Source organism: Neopelma chrysocephalum, unplaced genomic scaffold, assembly GCF_003984885.1.
Source record: "Neopelma chrysocephalum unplaced genomic scaffold, ASM398488v2 Primary Assembly neopelma1_25, whole genome shotgun sequence".
Lineage (NCBI taxonomy): Eukaryota > Metazoa > Chordata > Aves > Passeriformes > Pipridae > Neopelma > Neopelma chrysocephalum.
The window spans coordinates 36,055,831-36,068,849 of record NW_020897694.1 but is presented as its reverse complement, the minus strand read 5'-3'; the positions used below and the strand labels follow the sequence as shown (position 1 = coordinate 36,068,849).

At 42.3% G+C, this 13,019-nt stretch overlaps 2 protein-coding genes across 3 annotated transcripts in view; both read right to left on the bottom strand.

The window, feature by feature from the left end:
• The window catches only part of LOC113963750 (neuronal PAS domain-containing protein 2-like), a 15,956-nt gene extending 15,746 nt beyond the window's left edge, over positions 1-210 (bottom strand). The window contains exon 1 of the mRNA XM_027675192.1: positions 189-210. Coding sequence (XP_027530993.1) covers positions 189-210 — 22 coding nt within the window. The remainder of the gene's footprint in view (positions 1-188) is intronic.
• Positions 211-255: 45 nt separating this feature from the next.
• Positions 256-13,019, bottom strand: part of LOC113963611 (neuronal PAS domain-containing protein 2-like) — an 88,105-nt gene continuing 75,341 nt past the window's right edge. The window contains exons 8-16 of one of the 2 annotated variants that reach the window (XM_027674924.1): positions 12,335-12,453; positions 9,911-9,993; positions 8,911-9,017; positions 7,597-7,744; positions 6,976-7,057; positions 6,139-6,280; positions 5,309-5,415; positions 5,045-5,119; positions 256-457 (exon numbers count right to left, since the gene is read on the bottom strand). In XM_027674924.1, the coding sequence (XP_027530725.1) occupies positions 386-457; positions 5,045-5,119; positions 5,309-5,415; positions 6,139-6,280; positions 6,976-7,057; positions 7,597-7,744; positions 8,911-9,017; positions 9,911-9,993; positions 12,335-12,453 (935 nt within the window). In that variant the 3' untranslated portion in view covers positions 256-385. Of the gene's footprint in view, positions 458-5,044; positions 5,138-5,308; positions 5,416-6,138; positions 6,281-6,975; positions 7,058-7,596; positions 7,745-8,910; positions 9,018-9,910; positions 9,994-12,334; positions 12,454-13,019 lie in introns of both variants that reach the window. The other variant, XM_027674923.1, reaches the window with a different exon arrangement.

Below are 13,019 nucleotides of genomic sequence, written 5' to 3'. Positions count from 1 at the left end.
AAAAAAAAAAACTTCAAAAAATCTGTAAGCTTTTCCGTAATCAAGACATCCAAAATCTATCTGAAAACATGTGATGCTGGGAGTGTCCAGGCAAAAGAAATATAATAATTTTGATGTGACTTGAAAATGGTGCCCTGTTCCTATAGCTGTTCCACTGGCTCTGTGCTAGTTGGTGAACTGATGCATGCTGCTGGAACCCTTCTGCTCCATGGTGCATTGGCTTACATTGTTTCTGGCTTTTTAATAGGAAAACAAAAATGGAAACAAGATGGGAATTAAGGAGTACTTTGGTGATAGCAACACTATACAGTTAAATGAAAATCTTTGGCTACTGAGAGAAATCTAAATGTGACCGGTCAGATTTGTATTAGCTAACTACTTCACCTTAAACCAGTAAAATACGTGAAAGTACCTTTATATTCCCTCTAGCAAAGCTGAAATCTCCAAGTAAATGGCCCTTAGGAGAATAAGAATTTCAGAGGGTTTATTTCTATTTACCAGGCAGAGGGTAGCTTTTCCACACAATCTGTGAGGTGTCAAGGTGGAGGTGAGTTTCACGGCCAACCCTGTATAGGGGGAATGAGGGCTGCTAAGGTGGCCCCTGCAGTTGCTGGTGGCAGAGGCCCTCAGAGCCCACTTTGCTGCCAGAGGTACCTGTGAGTGCTCGCAGCTGGCACTGTCTGCCCAAGGAGGGACGTGAGCCCTAGGCCTGTGCTGTGATTCACAACGCTTTTGCCTTCAAAAAGAGCAGTGCTGTCATGTGCAACCCAGTGCTCTCCCAGGGCAGAAAAACGGTGTCAAAGCTCACAAAGGGAAGTTTATGTTACTTCTAATTAGAGTTAAAGGGGAGAAGCCATAGCAGGGTCTCTCTAGTGTATGTATAAAGTATTGACCCAAGGAATGGTTGAGGCAAAACCTCAGATGTTTGGGAATAAGGACAAGTGACTAAAAGGGGCATCTGGTGCTGCTTGTTGCACCTTGACCCCATGTTTCTGAAAAGTCCCAGGTACTCTGATTTTAGGAGCGGAATGATGCTATGTAGATTGCTACATAGACTTGCTTAGATGAGATGCAGCTAATTGCTGCTTTAACCTGGGTCTGTACAGAAGGATTTTTTAAAAAGACAAGTCTCATAATCTAATTATTTCTATATGAACTCTTTTAGTGAGGACTGAGTACTCACAATTTTTTAAAAGGATACTTATCAGAAAGGAATTAAAAACAGTTGCAGCCAAAAATTTCATTTTAACTGCCTGGCTTGACAGTCTTTTCATTAATGTGCAAACTCCTTGAAGACACTTTGGGAAAGGAACCTGATTTTCTTCAATTGATAAATGTTAAGGAATTTTGTAACAGGTAATTTTATAATAATTTTATACTTCAACAAGAAACGAAATCCATTTCCAGGCCTTACTTTTAAATTTGAATTCGCTTTGCAAAGTTGCACGCAAGAATATATTGCTGTTGATTTTAAATTATTATTCCTTCATTTTTGGGGTCAGGTTCTTATATTTAGCATATTCATCTTATATTGTCTTTTTGTTCTCTTTTTCACATGCTTTTTGTATTAATACACTAAACAACAACAATTAGCTGGTATACCGGAGTGAAAGCCATTACAGAAGAAGACAAGGAACTTTCTCTTTTGCTTCTTTCCCTTTCCCACTCCAACCCCCAAATTGTTGATAACTCTAGCCATGACCCCTTGTGCTTACAGAGCTTCTATTGTTTTTGTACAATGAGACACTAACAGCAATTGACCTGCACCAGAGAGTATTTATCTCAAGATCATTAACCGCTCTACTAATTAAGGGAGAAATCTGTAATTGTATAATAAATTAAAAGAGCTTAACTCAAAATGTTCCACAGAAAACACTGCCCAGCTTTAACTCTGCCATTGGCATCAGATGAAGTTGCTCTTCCTCTCACTTAGGTATTTACAAATGTTCACAGAATCCTCAGAAAAGTGCATGTAATACACAGAAAAGCACCATCTTTCCAGATAAAATCAAACATGGAAGACTAAACCTCTGAGATGTCTATAATTGCAACAGTTTAATCAAGTTTGTTAATGCAGAAAAAACCCCAAAACCCCACCAATTAAAAGCCACGGCAGTAATTTTAGTGTGATTTCTTAAAAAAAAAGAAATAAAGCCATGCATTTGGGATCATATCAGCAGATGTTCTTATAGGAACAGGCTTGATGCACTCGTGCTGCTGATGGTCCAGACAGGCTGTACAGGCTGGGGAAAGGGACTGGCACTTCTGGGCTGTGACTCCTCTCCTCCAGCACAGGCATCTGAAAGATACCAGCTGGACCATGCCCTACGAGAGGTGTTTCTCTCCACTGGGTGCTACCCCAGGCTGCCAGGGTTACTCCCTCTCTCTAGGTGCTGGGGAACTGCAGCCAGGGAAGGGGAACTATGGCCCCAGTGTCTGTCAGGATGGTCCCTCATTTCAGATGTGATGAACAAGAAGATGGACACCTCAAAGATATTCTGTTCCCACAAGTTTCATGACAACAGGTAGCTGGGTAAAGAAAAGAGACCCTATTTGTTTTTTAGCTCAGTTTCCTTTAAATCTTTCTTTTCTGCCTACCTTCCAACTTACTTTCAATTCTTCTGGCCCAGGAGATGAGCCATATTTCTTGCTAGAGACATGCAAGAGAGTTGCTAGAGTGTCAAAAATACCAGACTTCATGAAAGCTTTAGCTAAGTAAGGGAGAGAGGGATCCACTTGTCCCTTCCTCCTGTCAGAAAGGCTGGCTCCATGCACCAGCCTTGCAAGGCGCAAGCAACCCCTGGGAAACTGGGTTTCATTAGTTTTGCAGCTCACCGAACAACTTGTTCGTTCTGTCATCTGAATAACACCTGCTCAATCCCAAACAGATTATTAGTGTTAATTATTATTCAGTCATCAACATCCGCTGTGTTGTAGGGGATTTTAATTTATGACAATGAGGAAGGCAAACAAACAGATATTCTAATAGGGAGCACTTGGTTTAAAGTAAACCATTTACATTCAGGTGACATCTAGCACTGTGTTGTCTGTTCATTCACGCAAGCAAGGCAGAAGCTAAAATGGCATTTCATTGGAGACAAAACCATCACAGCCTTTGCTCGAAATAAAACTAATCAAAGTTCAAGCAGATGTTGCCTGAGGCAGCAGCTAGCTGCTTGCTGCAGATGCAGTTGTGGCCACTTAAAATGTTCGTCCTCGCTGCTGCCACTCTGTACTCAAATGTTAGCTGCAAGGACACCTGGCTCCCTGTGTGGCCAGGCTGGGCACGCTGCCTTTCAGCTCCTGCCATGGGTCACCTTTAGCTAAAGGCAAGAGGCAGAAAGGCATCAGGGAGCAACCTGTGCAGCTCCTCCTTGTGCGCAGGCAGCGGGGCACCTGGCCACGCTACTTCTACAGGCAATGAGCTTGTTGAGGTGTTTAAACTGCTGTGAAATGGTCAACTAGGAAGCCAAGGAAATGTTCATGGTGAGAAGCATGTGTACCTGCGTTTTGTCCCTCACTCGTCTAGTGCTGCAGGCACCTTGTCTTTTAAATAATGAATTATCTTGCTGCAGGCTGACATGTTAATTATTTTAAAGTGTGAAGTACAGAGTAGTCTCATAATTTTCATAATAGTTTATGAAAATCACCCAAGTGTGTGGAGATCTGGTACTTTTCTCAGGAGTATCACTATGGAGTGTGAGCATTAGCAACCCGAGCTGCAATGTCCTGGTGTTATTTCCCTGCTCCACATCAAGCTTCATTTTGAGCTTCGCCAGGAGCACTGCTGTGACTTTGCTGACAATTGAAAAGAGGGCTGCCAGAGGGCTGCCTGTGTAGGCAGACTTGAGTCAGCCCTCTTCCTTTCACCAAGATTTAGCTGGCCTAAAGAGGCTTAACCAGTGACTGGATGGTCACCAATTTGGCGGAAAAGAAATGGAGGTGATGTGCCAGTAAGAGCATTTTACAGGGAAGAAACAGGTCAGCGAATGTCTTGGTAAACGACTGGAAAGCTTCTTTTCACAAAGAGCTTTGATGAGGAAGAAAGGGAGGTAGAAAAAAGTCAAACAAAGCACATGCAGGTTTATAATACATAAAATAATTGATGTTTGAAAGTGCATTAATGAATAACAGAGAGAAGTATCTGTAAAAGAAAATGAATGCTCAGAGCAGATAAATGATATGCTGTTTCTTTGCTGCATGCTAGTATGGAGTCGTGAAAAGAATATTAAACATAGAAGATAAAGGAGAATTTGTTATTTTAAAGCCAGGATCCTCAGGAATTTATATGTTTTATATGCTACAGGAAGAAACTCTGGGATCTTGTGAGGGAGTACAGGGTGCCAGTAGTAGAAGCAGTCTAGGTCCAGGAATACTCTGCCATTCCTAAAATCAGAGAATGACGGGGTGTACCATCACAGCACCACAGGAGAAAAACAATGTGCGGAGAACATGGTACTCAAATTTGCTTAAAAATCCTTTGCAAATGAAATATTGAGGTGACTTTTTGGGCAATCAACCACTTTTGAGATATGTAGTAATAGATTGAAGGAATTTGAACTTTATCTCCAGCAGCATCCTCACCACTACTGGCACACTCACAAAATGGGTGTTGTTGAACTTGCGTATCCTTTACTGCTTGTTAGTTCTGCAGCAGCACAGTCAAATAGGTGTTTTTAGGAGGACTGGGTGTCTTTTTTAGTTTTTAGTTTTAATTCTCATTGTAGTTTTGATCTTGATGGGACCTGGTTCTGTAAAAGCAAAGCTGAAAACTCTTCTTCCATCTGTTTTTTGTCCTCCCGTGAAATAGATGTATGTGTGCACCTGAATCTACATGCACCTGGGCTTCTGAACACCTGCACGCAGTTATATGTGTAAACACACAAGTGTACAACTCAGATCACTTTCCCACAATATTTTACGTGTTTGAGAGCTGGGGGATTTGGGGATTTTAGTTCCTAGAGAGGTAACCTAAAAGCCCCAAAATAAAAAAATATCAGGAGATAAGCAAGTGACCTATTCCACTTTCAAATCCCCAACTAACCTGTGCCAGAGGTGCAGGCTGATTTTGCAGAGTTGCTTGAGGCAGCAACTGCTGTGGGAGAAGCTCACATGGAGGCTGAGAAGGCAAAGAAACCTAGGTTAAAAACAAAACAAACCAAAACTTTATTTATAAGTTTGGCTCCTTTAAATTTTAGGTTTCTTCTAATGCCATGGCTTTTGTGTAAGTAATTTTTAATTGCTAAGCTGCATATGTGGCACATGCTGTATACTCTCTGCCTACTTCTATAATTCCTTGGGAAGTTACCTGAAGAGCAGTAGGTTGACCGAGTCTATGCAGAGATAGATCCTGCTGCGCACTTGGTGTTCTTGGCAAGGGAGCGTTAGACTCTGCAATCAGCTTTGTTGGTGTAGCTGCAAGAAAAGTACTGGTGAGTTCTCACATGCTGGAAATCAACTCTCTTTGAAGTGGTTATTATGACACGACCTAGGTAGAAATTATTACAGCCTCACTAAATTTCAGTGGGAGTCAAGGCTGTTCTTGTTGACTTAAGTGGCAGTAAAATTAAACTGATAGGGAGGGTCTCGGCAAAGATAAAAGTAAATGGGAAGATTATGATTTTGTGCTCCAATGAACAGAGCAAAAGGACACAGGAACTGTTCTAAAACAGCTGGAACTCCCTTTATATGGGCCAAATAACTGCAAATTTAGGTTAGCTCATTGGCTTTTCTTCCAGACCAGGGAGCAGAAAGAGTATACCCAAGTCAACACTGGAGTATCCTGAATCTTGGCCAGAAGAGAATCACCCACAGGCTGTTATTACTCATGTAAGTCTAGAGAGGTCTCATATTGTTCTTACTGATGCCCTCAAATCTGAAGACAGAAGTCCTCATTTTTGTAACAGATTGAAGCAGCAGGTCTCACTGCTAATCCCACTGCTCATTTCCCAGCACTTAGGTGGCTGCACTAGAACCTTCCCTCTTGTATGTTACCATTTCAGATTATGCACTTTATTGTCAGTGCATATCATTGATAACTCATAAATAACTGTTAAATTATCAGCTGTGGTATACAGGCACACATTCTTTAATTTGGCTAAATTAAAAATAATGCAGTAACCCAGGAATGCCACTCACACGCTGGGTCTGACTTGGGTGTGTGGGAAGATTTTGGTGAGCTCCTAGATGATACTGAGGGTGTCCGACTGGCGCTGAGGATTGAGGCACCAATATCAAGTGTATTAAAGTGCTGTTCAGGATCCAAGCTGGCACCATTGTCCTAAAACAAACCAGAAAAAAGGAATAGCTATTGCATCTGTCAAGGTTAAAGCATTTTGAAATGCATTTAGTAATGGTTGCACACCGGTTCTTTGGCAGGCCTAAAATGACTTGAGCAGAACTAATCCCAGGTAGACCAGCAGAAGACCTGGACACAGGCGTCAATGTCCCTTCCAAATAGCATCTAAGTAATGCATTTTACAAACAACTGTCACTGAGTTAGAAATAAATAGCAAGCTACTGCCATACTCATTTTGTGCCTTAAGATGTTTTTCTGAATCTTTCGTGTTCAGTTGGATGTGACAGCAACTGCAACCTCTGTGAGACACTCAGCCATGCATTGAGGAGGAGCTTTGCTGTGTTCCCTCATCAGATCACTGAGATATAGCCAAGAGGGCTGATTGCCAGAACTTGTCCAAATTAATCTTTAAACTGTAGTACCTTGCCAAGGAAAAGTGGAGATATCTCACACTGCCCCTGCCCATGTTCTACTTTATTTCTGGCTGTTACTGATCTCCAGGTTTATCCTTTCATATTCATAACCCAATTTGCGTTAAAATTATTCAAGTGAGCAATGAATTCTGAAGTTGAGAGAATCCACCCAGAAAGACAATGCTGGAGTCTTCGGTGACATTAACATATGAACAAGTTGTGATTACTACATAAATTCATGAAAAAAAGCTTTTCTCATTGTACCTTAAGTGCCGAGGACACAACCTCTGAGGACACTTCTTCCAAGCCCATCTCCTGTCTCCTCTCCACCCGAACATCTGCATAACTGAAGGGAAAATATAATTCTATGTATCAACATGGAATTCTTATATTTCATTAAATGTGCTTTAAGAAAGTAGAGGAACATTAAATTACTGTACCATTTTACAGGTTAAATGAACGCTGAAAAATCATTTAAGTCAAATGCTACTGAACAACATTTGAGAAACTGTTTTAATTTTCAGGTTTTGGTCTGTTCCTATCTTCTTGAAGTCAAGAAGCATATTAAGGAAGACTATATAAAGGTCAAGTTCACATCCTACAACTTCTTTATGACTTCACTGGAAAGCTTCCACACAGCTCTTGAAAAACAACATAAGGATCAGAGGAAGTGAATATTTAAGGGATCTGTCTATTCTCTATTTTATATACTAAGATTTAGTCTGACAATTTTTCTATAATTAACGTATTTCCTTCAGAGAATTCAGGCTTAACTTTTTGTTATTTAAAAGACATAATGTTTTTAGGAGAAAATGTTGGCAGACATGAGGATGCCCTTATCTTACTGTCCTTTATGTCCCTGCTGGCTGATATTATTTTCCATACCTTACCACCATGTGTGTGCACACAATGAACTCTGGCTTGGAGTTCCATTGGTGGTAGGTGATATAGTAATGGGTCTGGAGCCAGATCCACTGCTGTCCTTTGGTCAGAAACCGATAGCAGCACGACTTCCCCTTGCCGAACTGCATCACTGTCAGCAGAAAACACACACAGCTTGTAACACAATTTCCCATGTGAAAATGACATGAAATGTGCATAAAAGTCGCAAAAATATCTGTCCCTCCCCGTCAATTCCCAAGGCAGACAGGAGTCTAAGCACCAATTTTGAGTAAGTGCTCCCTCAGCCTTATGATAGAGCAAAAATCATTAAGATGAGTAGGTATCTTCTTCTGACACTTTAAATGGTGCATTCCTACACAGTACAATTAACCTTAAGTTTGGACACTAATGCATTAGTGTCTGCTACAATTTAAACAGATACCTTACCCTGCTTTATGTACTGATCACATACTGCTTAATTAGGCATCTGGGATTAATTTATAAGAGTGATCATCTAAAGTTCTAAAGCAGAAAATACAGGATAAAAATGCCTGTAAAGATGAGTATTGTGTGCAGATGGACTTAGAGTGAAGTGAGCATAAGAGATAACACTGTGCAAAGACAACAAAAGGAACTGAAAGGAAGTTTTTAGACCAACAAGAATTCAAACTACAGTAAATAGGGATATATTGAAGGTTTGAAAGATTCACCAACAAAATTAACCTCTGCATTTTTCCCCTGGTGATTTCAAGGGGTTCCCAAGCACCCCCATTTTTAGCCTTTCTATATTTTCAATATTAACATATAAAAACTACTATTGACAGCATACTTCCAGAACAGGCAGAGGTGGTAAGCTGAGATGCTACAGCCAGTTCTGTAAGCAAATATTTGGAAAGCATTACCTCATTTTCTTTACTTAAAGAGTTTTTCAATTAAACTTTAACAGACTCTATTTAAATAATCACAGGTAATCCCAAATACACAGTGAACAACATTAGGGGAAATAATCCACAAGAATTTCTTGAACTATTCCTGCATAGTCTTCACTAACAGGGATCTAATCTGGCACATTTTATCCATTCAGTTAGTCTTGTTGACTACTTTTGGGGATACAGAAGGTAAAACTATTTTCCAAAGCTTGGTAAGTTTGTCCCAGATGCCAATCAGCTGCAGGGCCTCCAACCTGCTACAACTCTTCTAAGATATACAGGCTGAGGCAAGAGTCAAACCTCCCCTTCCAAGTTTAACTGCAACAACATTCCACTGAAAAGAGATGTCCCAGTGACTTCCCAGGAACCTGGGCCATGAGATACTTACAGTGTTCATGGCACCTTGCTAGCAGCTCCAGGTCATCTATGTGGTAATAGTCGTAGCCAGAAGTACCCAGCACTTCAAAAGGCAAGTATCCTATAATTGGCGGTGCTCTGTGGTTAGGCACAATATAAGTGAGTTCATAAACCATAAAACAAGCAGTTCTGCATGTTGACATGGATATGCAAAAAGCCCAGATCTGCTTTCACTCATCAGTGTACAGTTGTTCATCCCAGGGGACTGGATCCTGACCTTCCCCCACCTTGTGCCCAGCTGGGCACAGCAGTACTGGCAGCACCATCCAACCAGGACAAGGCTATGACAACCCCTTTTTTCCAGGGAAAATGTGGCTATGGAAAGCAATTCAGGTTCTCAGGGACCTTCACACAGGAACCTGAGGTGAGGAGCCACTCCCTGGCTGTTCCTTGGTCAGGGGCTCTGCAGCAGCTCCTGCAGTCCTTGCAGGGGAAAATGCATAGCGAGGTGAAAGGAAACCATCATTTGCTGGGACTAGGGGGATAGGAGGGGAAATTGTCTGTGCTGCTTCCCTCTGGACGCCTGGAGAGCTCATCTGTGGTGTGTTGAAGCACTTGCTTTGTACCTTTGCCAGCACAGACGCCTCAGGCCAGCACAGACTTTCACTCCATAACTCGGTGGGAATTGCACACACACAATCAATGACTGGATTTGGAAAGAAGGATTTCTGCAGCTGTATAATAATTACATAATTTTGCAATGTGACCGACTTTGGTCTGTTGATAATTTTAAAGGAAAGAAGAACAAGCTAATCAGAAATTTGGCCTGATAAACGGAGTACTTTTGTTTTAAAAACCCATTAAAAATAAATGCAAAAATAAATGTAAACCAGTAAACTTTTGTAGGAATTTCAGTGCAGCCCTCCTGTTCATGAGATTTAGATGTGAAATGGAACACCATTTGAGATAATTCTACTTACGAAATAGCAGAACACAAGCACCAAACACAACCAGCTTTTCTTGTCACCTACCTGTGATCCAGGAATAAAAATTTCCACTCCAGACTGTGTCTTGATGTGAATTCCTCTAGATGTTCTTCCACAATGCACATCTCCTGTCCAATGGAGAAAACTGACTTACTGAGAGTTGCAGCTTCACCCCTCTGCTTCATCTAGCTTTTGTTAGCTATAAATATATGGTGCATAAGAGGAGAAAACAGAGGATTCACCCATTTTCTGGCAATTCCAGAGAGTGATCTATTGTATTTAGCAATGCCAACATTTTTGCTGGGGAGAAGAACTGGTGATGCACATGAACTTAAGAGCTGAGACACTGCCTCAGGGTGCCAAAACTTTTATGGCTTTGAAGCAGTGCCTGCGGTGTAATGGTTGCGCTGTCCACAGCCCTGAGGAGCAATGCTCTTTTCCAGCATCCAGCCTATGCCTGATCCCACTAGGGTTTGTCATGTCTTGCTTCACTCTCCTTATGTTACTAAAGATACCCACCACGCTTGCCTGGTCCTTTTGGACATCTGCCCTCCAAGCTCTCTTTGAGAAAGGGGAACACTCTCCTCACTCAATAGCTGCAGAGGAGTAAATGCCTTTCCATGCAGCCAGCCTGCATGGGACCTGTCAGGCAGGTAAAAGGCAGCAGTTTTGCATTATACTTCACTGCCGCAGCGAAGAAGCTGGCTCTCAAGACTCACAGCAGCCCTCAGTGCTCACAAGACTGATAACTAATGAGTGAATTACAGGAGGCAGGGTACAGAGCTGTCTGTGAGGCAGGACATCCTTGCCCCAGAGGGATGAGGATCAGGAGGCAGTGATTATTTGTTGTGGGGAGGTGGGAAGCAGAGGGAAGGATGGCACCATGGTGCACACCTGTGCATGGACCAGGGCTGGTTTCATGCCCCACAGCCAACTTGCCTCCGCTCATGGCTCTCCTCTGCCAACCTCTCCTCTCCCACTGGCAGTTTGCAGGGGCAACTCGGCTGGGTGTTGCCAGTGTCAGCGCTCCAGATTTGGTGGCATCCAGGGTTACTGTGTCCTTCATGTCTCTCCTGCAGGAAGGTCTCCATCATCGCTAATAAGGACAGCCTGTCCACTAGCTCCCAATGCTGTTATTCCCCAGCTCCCTGATGGCACATCCCCCTGTGCTGTGGGCTCAGTGACACTCTCCCATCATCTCCATTGCTGCTTCTCTCTCTGCTGTCCTTCTTGGGGAGAGAAGACTTTCAGACCACTAATGTTTTAAACCCTCTTGGGACCAGAGGACAAGTTGAGGTGCACTGTCATCAAGCATTTCTTTCGTACATATCAATGCTGACAAAGTTGTTTAAAGTCTCTGGCTGTGCAGAGGCAAAAGGCTTCATGAACACCTTAAATTCCTCTCTCCCCCTCTTTCCAATTTAGGCCAAAATCCATGCTGATATGAAGAATATACACTAAAATTCAAAGTGCAACATACAAACATTGCTGTGTGCAAACATTGCTGATTCTGCCTTCCTTAGCCAGTCACATAAACATTTTTACCTTCTTTTTAGAGGAGGAGGAGTGGGGGTTAAGTGAGTCACCCAGGAGAACGGAAGAGATGAGTGTTTAGGACTTTGTGGCAGTTAAAAGCTTTTCTAGGCTGTTCAGCAGCTGCTTCCTCCCTAGTACCATGCAGCTCATTGCCATGTGCAGCCCATTTCGTTTCCCTGTTTATTTTGAGGTGTTAGCTATCCAAAGACAAGGGAATTTGCTTTTAGGTTTCCCAGAGTACCTTAACTCCAACCCTACTCTTACTATGATTACTGTGGTTAAGATTTATGGGAAGTGTCCTCACTTACCCAGAAAGGACTCTACTTGCCAGCCAGGGCCATGAATCAGTCAAGAGTGCCCTGCAAGTCCCAGAGCAGTAACAGAGCCAGGCCAAGGAAGCAGTGATTTCATATTGGCCAGGTCTAAATTACACTAAAAAAATCACTTAACCTCTGAGGATGGGACATCTCATGCAGTAGTTCACAGCTGTTAATTAGGGAACAGCAGTGTCAGGCACAAGGTTGGATTGTCTATCCTTATAACCACAATCATGTATCTTACTACCAGGATTTGGGAGGAGGGAAACTAGCAGTAGTCAACCAAAGACACTGAGGGCACAAATGAAAGTGTTGGTGGCCACCTGTACATTGTCCCATTGCAGGAACAGAAAGCAGCAAGGAAGAATACAATTTCAAACTGACTTTGTAATTCCTGATGCAAGGAGGGTTTCCATTTACCATGTGATAGGGGCAGAAGTGACACTGCTTCTGCAGATCCTGGCTTGCACTGATAATCCGCTTCACTGGATTTTTATGCATGAAATGTGATATCTGTAATCCATTCAATTAGCAAAACTAAGAACCTTCTATGTCACCTCATCTGAAAGTGTTATGAGAAGTTCTGAAATGAATGGGACCGAGGGCACGGACTTACCTTTAAAAACTGAGGCGTTGCCAAACGAACAGTCGCAACGAAGCAGATCTGCTTTCCCAGGGATGTTCTGTAAGCCCTCGGGACAGCCTCGTCAAAGCCATTGCAAGTGGAGTTAGGCACTAGGTAGGGGAAAAAATGGGACCTGGAATCATGCCTCATATAAGATTTTCTCTCCCTGAATATTTTGCACACTTGAAGCCTACTAATAGTATTTTTATTCAGAGAAGTGTTCTAAAAGCTTTTAAAGCTGATATGCATATATTAAAATCCAAGTCAGTCATATTAGTCAGAAAGACATCAGAGCTTAACTTCAAGTATGAATTTTACAGGTTAATCCTGATAAAAATAAGGCCAAACCTTATTACAGAGCATAAAGCAGTTTTCTGGAAAGAAACCCCATGCATCCAATTGCTCTTTTTCACCACTCACAAGACAAAAATATATGCTCCAGCATGCCTAGCACCATAACTTCCACAAGGCAGTGAAAAAATGCGCTGGCAAGGGAGGTAGCTGAAGAGAGTTCGTCAAGTCATCAGTGGCAAAACACTAGGGCCCACAGCCAGCAAGGCTTCATCGAGCTAGTAAGAGGCTGCTTGTGATTCTTGGCTGCTGAAGAGTGCCTTCCCCTCCTGCATCTAAGAAGAACTGTCCCCAGTGTGCTCAAGTTCTACTTGTTTTAAAGAAG